This window comes from Triplophysa rosa, linkage group LG11 (assembly GCF_024868665.1).
Source record: "Triplophysa rosa linkage group LG11, Trosa_1v2, whole genome shotgun sequence".
Taxonomy (NCBI): Eukaryota; Metazoa; Chordata; class Actinopteri; order Cypriniformes; family Nemacheilidae; genus Triplophysa; species Triplophysa rosa.
The window spans coordinates 6,758,071-6,770,402 of NC_079900.1; the positions used below are offsets into that span (position 1 = coordinate 6,758,071).

General features: G+C 39.4%; 1 protein-coding gene across 5 annotated transcripts in view; it reads right to left on the minus strand.

Annotated features, from left to right (window-relative positions):
• hdac5 (histone deacetylase 5) overlaps positions 1–12,332 on the minus strand; it is a 63,405-nt gene that overhangs the window by 32,748 nt on the left and 18,325 nt on the right. For 3 of the 5 annotated variants that reach the window (XM_057345563.1, XM_057345562.1, XM_057345561.1), the window contains exon 1: positions 5,900–6,960. The exons of 1 other annotated variant lie outside the window; for it this stretch is intronic. In XM_057345563.1, coding sequence (XP_057201546.1) covers positions 5,900–6,050 — 151 coding nt within the window. In that variant the 5' untranslated portion in view covers positions 6,051–6,960. Of the gene's footprint in view, positions 1–5,899; positions 6,961–8,241; positions 8,277–12,332 lie in introns of those variants that run through there. One more of the 5 variants, XM_057345565.1, reaches the window with a different exon arrangement.

A 12,332-nucleotide genomic window follows, 5' to 3' on the forward strand; every position in this document is an offset into this window, starting at 1 on the left:
CTGCTTTTTGGAAAGAGGCAGAGGGGGTCGATTAGTACAGTGCAGCAGAAAGATTTCGTCCTCAGAAGTAGAGACTACATCCCAAGATAAGGACTGACGAATGATTATATGCTTTTTAAAGTTAGCATCCTCTCAGTTACAGATATTTCAAAGCACTGCTTTATTACGAGTTTTCCACCAATCGCAGAGATAGATAAGAGAATGTATGCCAGAACTTTCTAACAGGATAGTAAAACATAATTAAAACATTACTAGATATATTAAGATCTCAGCAAGAGTAACAGGCGGCCGACAAAGAGATCCATCCAAGATAGTGCCACCTCCACAATCTTGACAAACAAAGATAGGGTTTTAATAAGGTTGACTTCAATGATATTGTTTCTGGAGGTTACATTAGATTCCTGTGGCAAAGAACAATCAACCAAAACATAACACAAATCCTAACAATTCCTTTTGTCTATTTCCAGCAATGGATATTACAAGATATCAAGAATTTAATGTCGTGGGTTATCTGGCAAGCAAACAATGACAAAACCAAGGCGTATAGAAAAATGAAGATGAGAAGGCAACCAATGACGTAGAAACAAATACCAAAGAAAACATGAATACCAAATAAAAGCGGGCAGTGCTAAAGACACCAAAAGCTTTTGCAGAAAGGCTTTCTTATCACCACGATGCACCTATATAGGTTTGGTTCAGACATATGATATTTCTTATTACATAAAAACCAGAGACTTGAAAATGGCAAAATCTTGAAGAATTCGTTCAATTTTGCTACCTTTACTTGCTCTCAGAAATTTGATAACTCCCACTTCAACCCGAAAATAATTTATGTAATGGTGCTCTTTTAATGTTAAAAGATACTTGTAATGTTTTAATGCTACTAAAGCATAAGTAACATTAATGTTGCTAAATACTTTTAATCTTAGTAAATCCAGATGTTACTTCCACGTTTGTGGTGGGAAATATCCCACTTCCCGAGGTGTCTTGAACGCAGTATTAAAACTACGTGATGATGTCACAAATATGTTAATTAGCGCGTGACGTCATCCAGTGCCACAGTTTCACAAAATCCTAGCAGAAACACTGCCGTTTCATCCCATTTGACTTTGAATCCCAAAACCCAACCGTTATACAAACAGGCAAAAAAAAAAAATATATATATGTATGTAAAGGATAAATGCACATACTCTTTTTATAAGTATATATTTGAAGTATACTGTATGCATGTGAATATTACATGTATATTACATGAAGTGCACCCAAATTTCATTGTATGTGTCAGTCAATGACAATAAACAAATCTGATCTAATCTAAAACCATAGACTTACATTCAAAGACACACTATACCTAGAAGGAAGTTTTATGACGATTTGTGTGGTGGGCATGTAAACAGCAACCTAGCAACCACCCAAAATACCCTAGCAACAATGAGAAATGAAGGACAGGCTGGAACAGCCACAAACACTGAAACCTCAAGCATTACCAATTTAAACAGACATATTGTTGTCTACAATAACCTCTCACCTCCAGAAATATCCTTGACAGCCATAACAGAACCACACTCTACTAAAACCCAATAATAGACGACAGGAAAATGATACCGGTCAGATATTATTAGCTCGTGTGTAGGGTACAAACAGAACGGGCTGGAGTATATACAATTTTATTTTCACTCCAATGCCAACTGTTATAGAAACTGAACTGAATGCCTCCAATATCTGCAATCCAACTTTAGATGAGTTTTCAGTCTCTTTGTTATGTGAAAACCTAACAGTTGAGCAACATAGCGTTCTACCTTTCTTTGACTTCCATGTCTGAATCTGATGCATTTTATAGTTTGGTTTGATTTATAACCTTTGCGTCATCCTGCCTTAATTGTTGATGAGGGAATATTATCCTGTCCATTGAACACCTACACAATGTAACATTGATAACTGCTTAGCAAAAAGAGAGACGGATAAACAACCGATTATGTGAATCATCCACTGAATCAACCATTGAATCACTGATTGACTGACTCATGTTTGTTTCAATTAAATCGTCTGTCAAACATGACAGCAAGTGCGCTGAACTTTGAGAGTAGACTGTATTGGGTGTATTGGGCTAATGCATTCCCAGTGCCCCACAAAATCCAGTTGCCATTCAAGACATGGGGTGCATATATGTACCCGTAAACAGGCGTGACATGCCCAGGGCTTATTTTAGCAAAGGGACATCGTTGGGCAGAAATAGTCGAGCTGTGGTTGGTTTGGTACAGCTAAATTTAGAGGAGCTCTTTGCCAAGTTTGATTTAGCAAAAAAAACAAAAACAAGGGTTCAAGACTGAAACCCAATGGATAATGTTCACTTGGCCACTTAATAGCATTGTTTGGCAAACCACATTAGATAGTTTTGGCACAGAACTTGGATGACACATGCACAAGATCTACTGACACTGCTACACTGGAATTTGGGGAATTTGTCAAAAATATGAATGTGCATCATGCATGGGACGTAAATGATATCATGGCTAAAAAATCTAGCGAGTGTAGGTGAGCCAGAGGGATGGAGACGGCCAGCGGCTGGCAAAACGGTTATATGCCAAGCCATTGATTTTCAAATAAGATTCAAGGCATTTAAGCAACGTGGACTTTTTGCGTCAGCTTCTGTTGCTAATTTTAACAATATCTGTTGAGTTTGTTCTTTGTTCTGTGACTGACGTGACGCCGTTTACGAAGGTCGAATTTCTAAAACGCACCTGAATCAAAGTCTGCAGAACAAAAAAACGGTTCAATTGTCAGTATATTCTTTTAACTTTCCAATCAAAGTTTTTTAAATCTCTACAGGGCTTTCCTTCAACACTTAGACAACTGTTGAAAGTAACATTCAGAGACGTCCGTTCATTCTCTAAAGGCTATTACACAGTCACACATTTCCAGTCTGATGAAGGCTCAGACAGGCAGCTAGTTACACATCAAATCTGTCTAATCCATACTGATTCAGCGTGATGTTGCAATGCTTTTTCCATTACATAACGCAGGAACAATTAATTAAAAACCTCCTCGGGGAATATCGATTCCATCCTAGTTTAACCAGTTTATGGGATCAGTTCAGCTTAACTGGTAAATCTGCTTTTGCAAGTTGCAAAATCTGCAAGGAAATGTTCCAACACCGCTCAGCCGCCAGGGTACAGTTAGCACTTCTGAAACAACGTCAGAACCTTTTTTTCCAGATATTTTCAGATTTTCATGACAATCGAAACTAACAAGTCAACTAAATATCGAACACCTCCTAGAACGCAAATTTACACATGTAAACAAAAGAAGTAGATGGTGCAGCAGAGTGCAACAGATGTCCAGACGACTACAATTATTGTGCACACCCACCACTACCTACACATTGTGTTACATAAGCAGAAGGCATGCTGTACATGATATGTGAAGTGTGTCAGGTTTCCTCTAGACCAATTAGAGATGTCAACACTCCATTGTTTCCGAGTGCTGATGAGAAGTAAATAACTTTAGCGTATGCTAAAGTACCCAGCACGTTTTGTTAAAGGAATAGTTCACCTAAACATGAAAATTCTCTCATCATTTGCATGTGACTTCTATTCTTTACTTGAACACAATTTCATTAAATATGCTCAAAATAAGATTTTTTTTCTCTCACATGTCATTCCTCTTTCAAAGACATTTGTAAAGCCATAGGAGACATTTAGATTAGTTTAATGATGGATGGATGGATGGATGGATGGATGTGCTTTTCTGGAGTGTCTTCATTTTGAGTACAATATAAGAAGATATTGTGACATTTTCATATGAAATATTTGGTCTGTGTTTAACTAAAGATAGGAAGTCATATGCATCTCAGATATTTCTTTCAAGAATAAAGGCAATGGAAGAAACATCTTTTCCATGCTCAATTTCTGCTTGACATTTACGGTCATGGTCAAAAATCATACAGAATTCACATTGTAAATTTAAAAGGACTTAAAGATAATCATTTACAATTAGGGCTGTCACGATTATTAAATAATCGTCTCATCGCGATTGTTTGACCTCATCGCGATGGTTTCAGATCATCGCAATTATTGCACATCTCTATAGAAGACACTAGGGGGAGCTGTAGTGCATCTGCATATTGCATATTTTATTGTATATATTGTAACTAAAGCGTGGTAATACTTGTAAAATGTACCACCACAACACAATCACTTAAAAAAAAAACTAACGCATATACCATACAAATTACCTGCAGTACAATTTAATATTATTTCAGTGTGAAAACCAGTCTACCAAAATCTCATTAACATAGAAGTAAACTTTTATTGTAGTCTTACAAATGAGAAAAAAAACAGACTAGAAGCTTTTCTATGACTGATAGCATTTTAATGGTGGCTTCAATTCACTCCTGATCAATTTACAAGTATTTGGCGGTTGTATTATTGACAGGTAAAAGCCTAAACCTTCAGTATGATGACCCAATTTTTTCCTATGTATTTCCAAGAAAAAGAACATAGTCTTTATATTCAGAACAATATGGTCGTTTCAAAGCTGAATAAAAAATGTATGAGAATTAAAAGTCAAAGCTCTAAAACAGACAATTAATCGTCATAATCGCAACGAGTTATTAGACAATTAATCGTCAGCCAAATTTCATAATCGTGACAGCCCTATTTACAATTTAATTCTTCAAGTATTCTCATCCCATTAGCATCAGTACAAAATACAAAAAATCATTAGATTTACTCCAGAGATTTTGTGATTGTGCTTTCAGAACGCTCGCTACATAATATGGCACTATATGTGTCATTTGGCAACAACAGCCTATTTTTACTAGAACTGTTGGAAAAAAGGAGGTGAAGCATTTTCTTTCTCACTTTGTTTCAGTATAGGGACATAAGGTTGGAATACAAAATAAACATTGCAATACACGAACAAATATCATTTCAAAACTCTTTATTCATTCATAAAATAAAAAAGTCAATTATATACCAATTATATGCTTAAACCAATATGTAACCACATGTTTAAAGATAAAAAAACATCAATAAAAATGTTTAAAAAAGAAGTAATACGCCAGCGAACACTCAAGAGTGAACCTGCACCTTTTCAGTAACTACACCAGTCTTTTTAAATCAACAAACATTCACCTTAATGAATTTCAGACCAGTAATAAGTCCCTTGTATGAACGGAGAACTAAATTAAATTATACAACACCACATCTATCTATTTGAACAGGTGTGAGATAAACAGGCCCAGAGCGAGGCAGAAGAAACGGCCACACACCCACACTCTGTTACACAGTCGCTCCTCTCTGTTGATTCAAGCGCAGGTGAGAGAAGGCCGAACCTCGCAGGGCTCTGACGGGAACGTTGACGTCACTTTTGACAAGGACGAGGCACAAGTTTGCTCAATCAATATGAATCTGGGTGTCTCTCTAAATCCACAAAACAAAATGACAATGTTTCGACATCTTACAAGTTCATTTTAAGCCACTAAGCACACATTTGCATTTACCAGGTTAAATACTTTCAAAAGAATTTCAAGCCACGTGGTGGGACGTATTAGCTTAACAAACTTAACCTAATATTTTTTACGTGATGTGACACTGATGGTACCGGAGAATAGAAAGCCAGCCACAATTGTTTAGAGATTCCAGGTTAACATCATGACTCTCTTGATTTTGTACAAACAGAGTTTGACCAGACAAAACAAAGTCAAGATGTAACCACAGCACAACTGTTGTTCTATCAGATAAACATCAACAACCCTTGACTTCAAAGTATCTTCAATGGAAGCAATGCAAACACCCTTGTACCACCCTATTCTCCTTTTCTCTCTTGATGCATGCAATGCATTGCATTGCATTTCTATATCGATATCTCTACTCTTTACTCTCTCTCCTGAACTCACCGGTACTAGGCATGCTGGTGCTTCTGGACTGAGGTAGCAGCTCCACGGGTTGCTCTCGGCTGGACGTGGCGTCTGAAGAGAAGCAGGATTCTGTCTCATAGATCGTCTGCAACATCGCGCACAGTCCCGGTACGGTTGGCTTCAAAAGCATGCCAGTCTCAAAATATCACCCCACAATTAACGCCAAAAAAGTCAAAAATGATAAAAGATAGAGAACCTACTCTCCGTCATCAGAGCTGCTCAAAAAATGCAAACGCATTTAGGGATGTTTTTTTCTATCCTGGGAAAGAGCTGCGGAAAAGACGTGTCCTCTTTTTTTTATCAAGAGGAACAAGCATTGAGAAAACAAACGAGACATTTGCCTGTTAGTTCCATGTTCAAAACAAACAAACACGAGCAAAACAGAACCGGTCTCCGTGGAAAGAAGTACCGTAGACGAATCCTTAAATTCTTCGCTCAGACTATCAGCGCGTCCACCGTACAAACGGCTCTATTCATAAACCACCATCACCTTCTTGTCTAATCGTCTGTTACAGAAACAAACAGCTAATTCACACCGACAACTCCAAGCGTGGCTCGTATCCAAGTCCCCCGGTCTGAGCGTGCCTGTATCCAGTCTGAAGTTATGCATGTGGAATTAGCGGACTCCAAAAAAACACTTCCCCGTGACGAAAAGCAATGAAGAAGAGAAAGCGATCAAAGAGAGAGACGATACAACAGACAGATAGAGAGAAACACGCAGTACATCCCTGGGAGACTTTTATCGGCAAGGAGTTAGCTGCCTGTCCCCTTCTTCCTTCCTTCCCCTCCTTATCCTCGCCTCTCCGAGCCTGCTGATCCACGTAATACGGCCGCAGATCCACAAAGCTCGACCTTCTGATGAATGGGCTTAAAGAGAATCATCTAACGTTGCCGCTGCCGTTTCTTTTGCATTTTAGTTTGCATTGTTCGAAGCTGAATCTCCACACCCTCCCCAGCTGAGCATAGCGAACGGGAGAGCAGAGGTGTAGAGACGCAGAGTTTACAAACAGACTGTAGCTGCTTCGGGCTGCTGGAAATAGCTGCCGAGCGACAGGGGAGGGGCGGGACCGTGCTATAAATAGAGTCGGGAGCTGAGAGAACGAGCGAGCGAAAGAGAGAGAGAGAGAGAGAGGAGGGGGGTGAGAGAGACAGGCAGTGAGTGAGAGAGAGACAGAAAGGCGGAGACAAAAAGATAAAAGGGAGCGGATGGTGGACTGTGGTCTGTCATGCAAATCATGGTGGCGAAAACAATCAGTCGATCTGATACAGTATTAGACCGCAGAAGTGTGACCGAAACAACAAAGCTTCATTTGGAGTGAGAGTAAATAAGACAAAGATCAACATCCGCATGGCCCCAAAAGCACACCGTATGAAAAGAACGCTGCATATCATTTACATGTTAACCAGCGCAGGATATAATGAATGAGACGAAGCCGATACGCCACCGCTTAAATCCAAGCGTTCAGCCAAAACAACCATTTTAATTCTTACACAAGGAATCTGCGTCAGCACTATTGACACAGAGAACACAAGGGTCACCGTTTCACAAGCGCATGTAGGCCAAAAGACCTGGACGGCAAGTATTATCAAACCAGTGACATGCCCATGTCTGACAGGTCACCCATCTTACCCTACAAATCAACAGCAGCCACTTGCCAGGCACGTAAATGGTCAATTAAACACAGAGTCAATTAAAAGAAGTCTGAATAATGTTAGATAAACATAAAATAATTTTTAAATAAGTATTGTAAAAATTTGCTAATTTATTTTATTTAAATTATTAATAAATAAAATACAAGTAAATATTAATAATAATAATAATTAATAATACTAATTATATTATGAATAGCTTTTAATCAATTATTAACATAATAGTATTAGTATTATTATTAATAATAATAATAATTATGCTAATAATAAGGCTGTTTTAACAATGAGTAATAAACGATTGTTATTAAACGATGAATATTATTATTATTATTATATTAAAGACCTTTTAAAGTTGCTTTTGAAATGCACATTTTGCATTGGATAATGGAGACCTTCGTTCATTTTCTTACATTCAGAGACAAGAATGATGTCTGGAGGTAAAACCAAATCACACGGCAAGTCTGAAAGCACTAAACCTTTCTGACAGTAGGCGTGAAGCAATCATAACGTATCCAATGCATCCATTGTAAACTGAACCATTGATTTCATACCCTCCTGTCTGACAAGATTATGCAGCATCTATATTCTGCCCTTCTGCAGCATCCACCGCCTCCTAATGCATGCATCACATTATTATACGAGAAGGGAATCATGAGAAAAAAGTAACTGACCTGTTGCACAAACCTCCAATGGAGATGCATCAAGCCTGAGGGAAAGAAACAAATCTGAGCCAGTTTCGCAGTTTTCTTACGATGGCTAAACATTTGTTTCATGCGAGGAAAGTTGGTCCCAGACCAATATTAAAGGGTAAGATTTATCCAGAGTGCCTAAATTAGCCCACTGACGTGTTTTCATAGAGCAGCCCGTAACCATGACCACTGGACTGCTTGAGAGTTAAAATGGATTTGGCTCAAGAGCAGGCAAAGATCAAAGAAAGGCTTTGTCAAGAAGGCTTTGTCAAGTACTTGTTCGAAAAAACGACGTGTTTAAAACAACACAGAACAGATGTGCGTGTACCCAACGGCTCCTATCATTGCCTGGCTATAAGGCGTGACCTAAAGAGTGCAAAAACAGCTGTGTGTGTGTGTGTGTGTGTGTATGCAGGCAAAATCAAAGCATGGTCATCTAATATTTAATTTTTTGGCACTCGTTGCAGTTTTTATATTTTGGCACGTTCATTGCATATTATTTAGTTTTTAAACATTTGTCTTTAAAGGGGTAGTTCACCCCAGAATGAAAATTCTGTCATCATTTACTCACCCTCATGTCATTCCAAACCTGTATGACTTTTTTTCTGCAGAACACAAAAGAAGATATTTTGAAGAACGATGGAAGCCAAACAAAACTTCCATTGTATGGACTCAAAACCCCAGAGATTTCTCAAAATATCTTCTTTTGTGATGCATCTCTGCCTTTAAGACTGACCAGTTGACTATTCATTCATAAACCCGAGGACTAGTCGTTTTAAAAAATGTGTACTTTTGCACACCCCTAATCTAAACACCTCTGCAGCTGAATGAAAGACTAAGCAGATTTTGAGAAAGAGCAACAAGTCCCAAGTCTACGTTTTTACACGGCCCCTAAACTCCGGTCTTGTAGCTGTTGGCTTTAGTTTCAAACCGGCAATGTTATTTATAGGTGGATGTACCTTTTGGGCTTTATGACGTTAGTTGGGCTTATATTTAGCCATAGGAAGGTGGGGGGAGCAAACCACTTGTTTTTGAAGCCCTTTTTTCATGAGACCTCATGTTGGTAATGTCAAGGACTTTGGCAGCACACTCTGTTTGACAGCTAGTCTCTCACTCTCTTTATATGCCTTTAGCGAGACCTGACCCAATTAAGGAGAACCCAAAGTGAGCCGTAACCTCCCGCCTTTGGGTTTGGAGGAACCGCGGATGGTGGAGAGTAATGGTGACGGTGGGAAGAAGGTTGTGGGCAGTCAGACTAAGAGCCCTATTTTCACGATCTAAGTGCATGGTTTAAAGCGCACGGCGCAGGTGCACTCAGGGCATGTCCGAATCCACGTTTGCCAATTTAACGATGGGAAAACGGTCGGCGCGCCCGGGCGCATGGTCTAAACAGGTTGTCCCGATTCTCTTAATGAGTAATGGGTGTTTTTTGGGCATAACGTGCAGTAAGCCAATCAGAGTCTCATCTCTCATTCCCTTTAAGAGCCAGTTGCGCTCGCGCCATGGCGGATTCGCTACTTACACGGCGGAATATGCAAGAGCAAAGACTGGACGCTTCTCTAGAGAGGAAACGCATCTGCTCGTGCGTGAGGTTAAAGTGCGTGAGCAGATCATCTACATGACAAGCCGGACCAGGTTTGAGTTGGTCTATGGCGCAGACTATTTTCAGTTCCTCAAAATAGAAACGCGCCAACAATGCGCCTGAGCACACCTCTTTTTTAGACCAACACGCCCATGGGCGCACAAATGAGCGCAAATGCATTTGCTATTTAAACAACGCAGCGCAGGACGGGAAAATGAGAACTGCGTCGGGCGAAAACTAGCAAAAACACGTGCACTGCGCCTTGCGCCGCGTGTACAATAGGGCCCTAAATGTCTGAAGATTCGGAGCATGTGAACTTTCTCTGACCACAGACTTTATTAGCGCACACTTAAATAGCCTCAGTTTGAATGAGACTAATTAAAACAAAGCCAAGAGAAACAAATTGGTTTCCCACACAGATAACTTACTCGGTTACAGCTGGGGTCTGTTGTGTGACCACTGCCATCATAAGAAAACACAAGTATGTTGACTATTAGAGGTGTTTTCTAAGAATTTTTTTAATGTTTGTATAATAAACCATACACTTACAATAAAGAAGGGAACCACGTCATATCTAGGGACCAAATTTTTACTATAGGGCCACTATAAAAAAACACCCCAAAACCACTCGAAACACCACAGCAACACTCATTGGACACATCATCACCCGACCCAGACATTCAAAGAACTCGACCGGCGCTGTCAGATCATTTCACTGCAAGTCGATCCAGACATGGCACAGACAAGCCCAGAGCCTGTCAATACCGCTCAAATAACAAACAGCCAATCGATGAGCAATCTGTTACCTGTCTCGATTATGAGCCCAGAAAAATTCTCAGGTTCACAAAATCCATTCCGCAAGCGCTATCGTGTACGAAAACAAACCCGACAAACCAAATTAAACCGAATCAGCGGGACAAAACGAGAAATAAGCACCAGGTTGCAAAATTGTTTCTTAAACGTCCCTGTTTTGAGCAACTGCCAGATATTTCTTGGAGGGAATGAGAAAGAGGAACTGCCGTGGGTTTGTCCACACGTACACACTAAAAACTCCTCACGAGCGCACGCATAAGTAAATACACTCGGAGACATCAAAGTCTGATATGGTAGCCATATACATTAAGAGCTGGAAAAACAACCTTTTTTGGATCATCATTTGGTGACTCATATCAAGGCATAGACAGATGCACTTCCACCCAAAGTGAGGATTCACACACATACACACACAAGCGCAGCGCAGGGGCCGCATACAGATTCTTTCTCCTCAAATAGAACATTGCGATGACTCATTCTCCGCACAGCCTCAACTGCAATGCTCCTCCCTGCCACAACACACACGCATTCACATACAGACCTGTGTGTATTTATTTCCCTGATTCAAATATTAACACATGAATATAATTACAAGATCCATCATTCCAGACAAATCACTGCTTGATACGGGTTGAATTACTTAAACTTGAGTTTACTGATTAGTACAGACCTTTTTTCAGATAATGTACTATTTGTGATTGAGCTGAATATGTAAAAATGGAGGTAAGTAGTACTAAGGCCTGGACTGTTCTAGAGTGCCCTGATACCACACACACAACATTCTGCAAACGGCTATTTGATGTGTGCATTTTATTCGCAAAATGCAGCTGAATTGTCCATTTAGGGCTACTGTAGAAACAAAATGGCGAAGTCCACGTAAGGGGACCCGCTGTGTATGTAGATAGAAAAAGCTCAGGGGTTTTCCTGGCTCAAAATGAGGCGGAGGTTGTGCCAACCTGAACTTGTACACACACACGCACTTGTAGGCCTACTGTACCTTTAAGTGGCTTAACCAACCACTTAACATATTAAAATATATTAAACGTTCTAAAAATAAGATGAAAATGACAATTATTAAGTTGTATAAAATATTACCGTGATTCAACCAAACACAAATGTTTTTAAATCAAATAAAGCTTTTTATGCTTTTCAACTAACTTTTCAGCCCACAATAGCCAACTAAATTAACCCTACTAAAGGTATTAGTCTTACTAAATACTAAATTGTACTGCAACTCTTCAGCGCCTCACTGTGCTGATAACGAAACGGCGCCTCCACTGCGGCGTAATGGCGCAAGTGCAGTTACAAATGACAGTCTGTTGAATACACGCAGTGTTTTTTGTGAAGACACCCAAAATAATTTTGGCGAGAGTCTGAGGCGGCACGAAATTTGACAGCTCCACCTCCAAATTTTCTATGCAGGAAAAACCCTGATAAGCTCATTCTAAGCTAATAAAAACATAACGCTTCATTATGTAAGATCTTTATATACCTCTGAAGACATAGTTTTGAGTATTATATTGCATTTCTGTCAATAGATCCTCAAAAAAATTACACATTGGACCTTTAAACATTAAAAGTCAGACATAGAAATGACACATTTTAAATAGAGATTCATACTTTTCTACTTTAACGATAAGTTCACCCATGAGTAAAAATTCTCTTATAATTTTCCCAC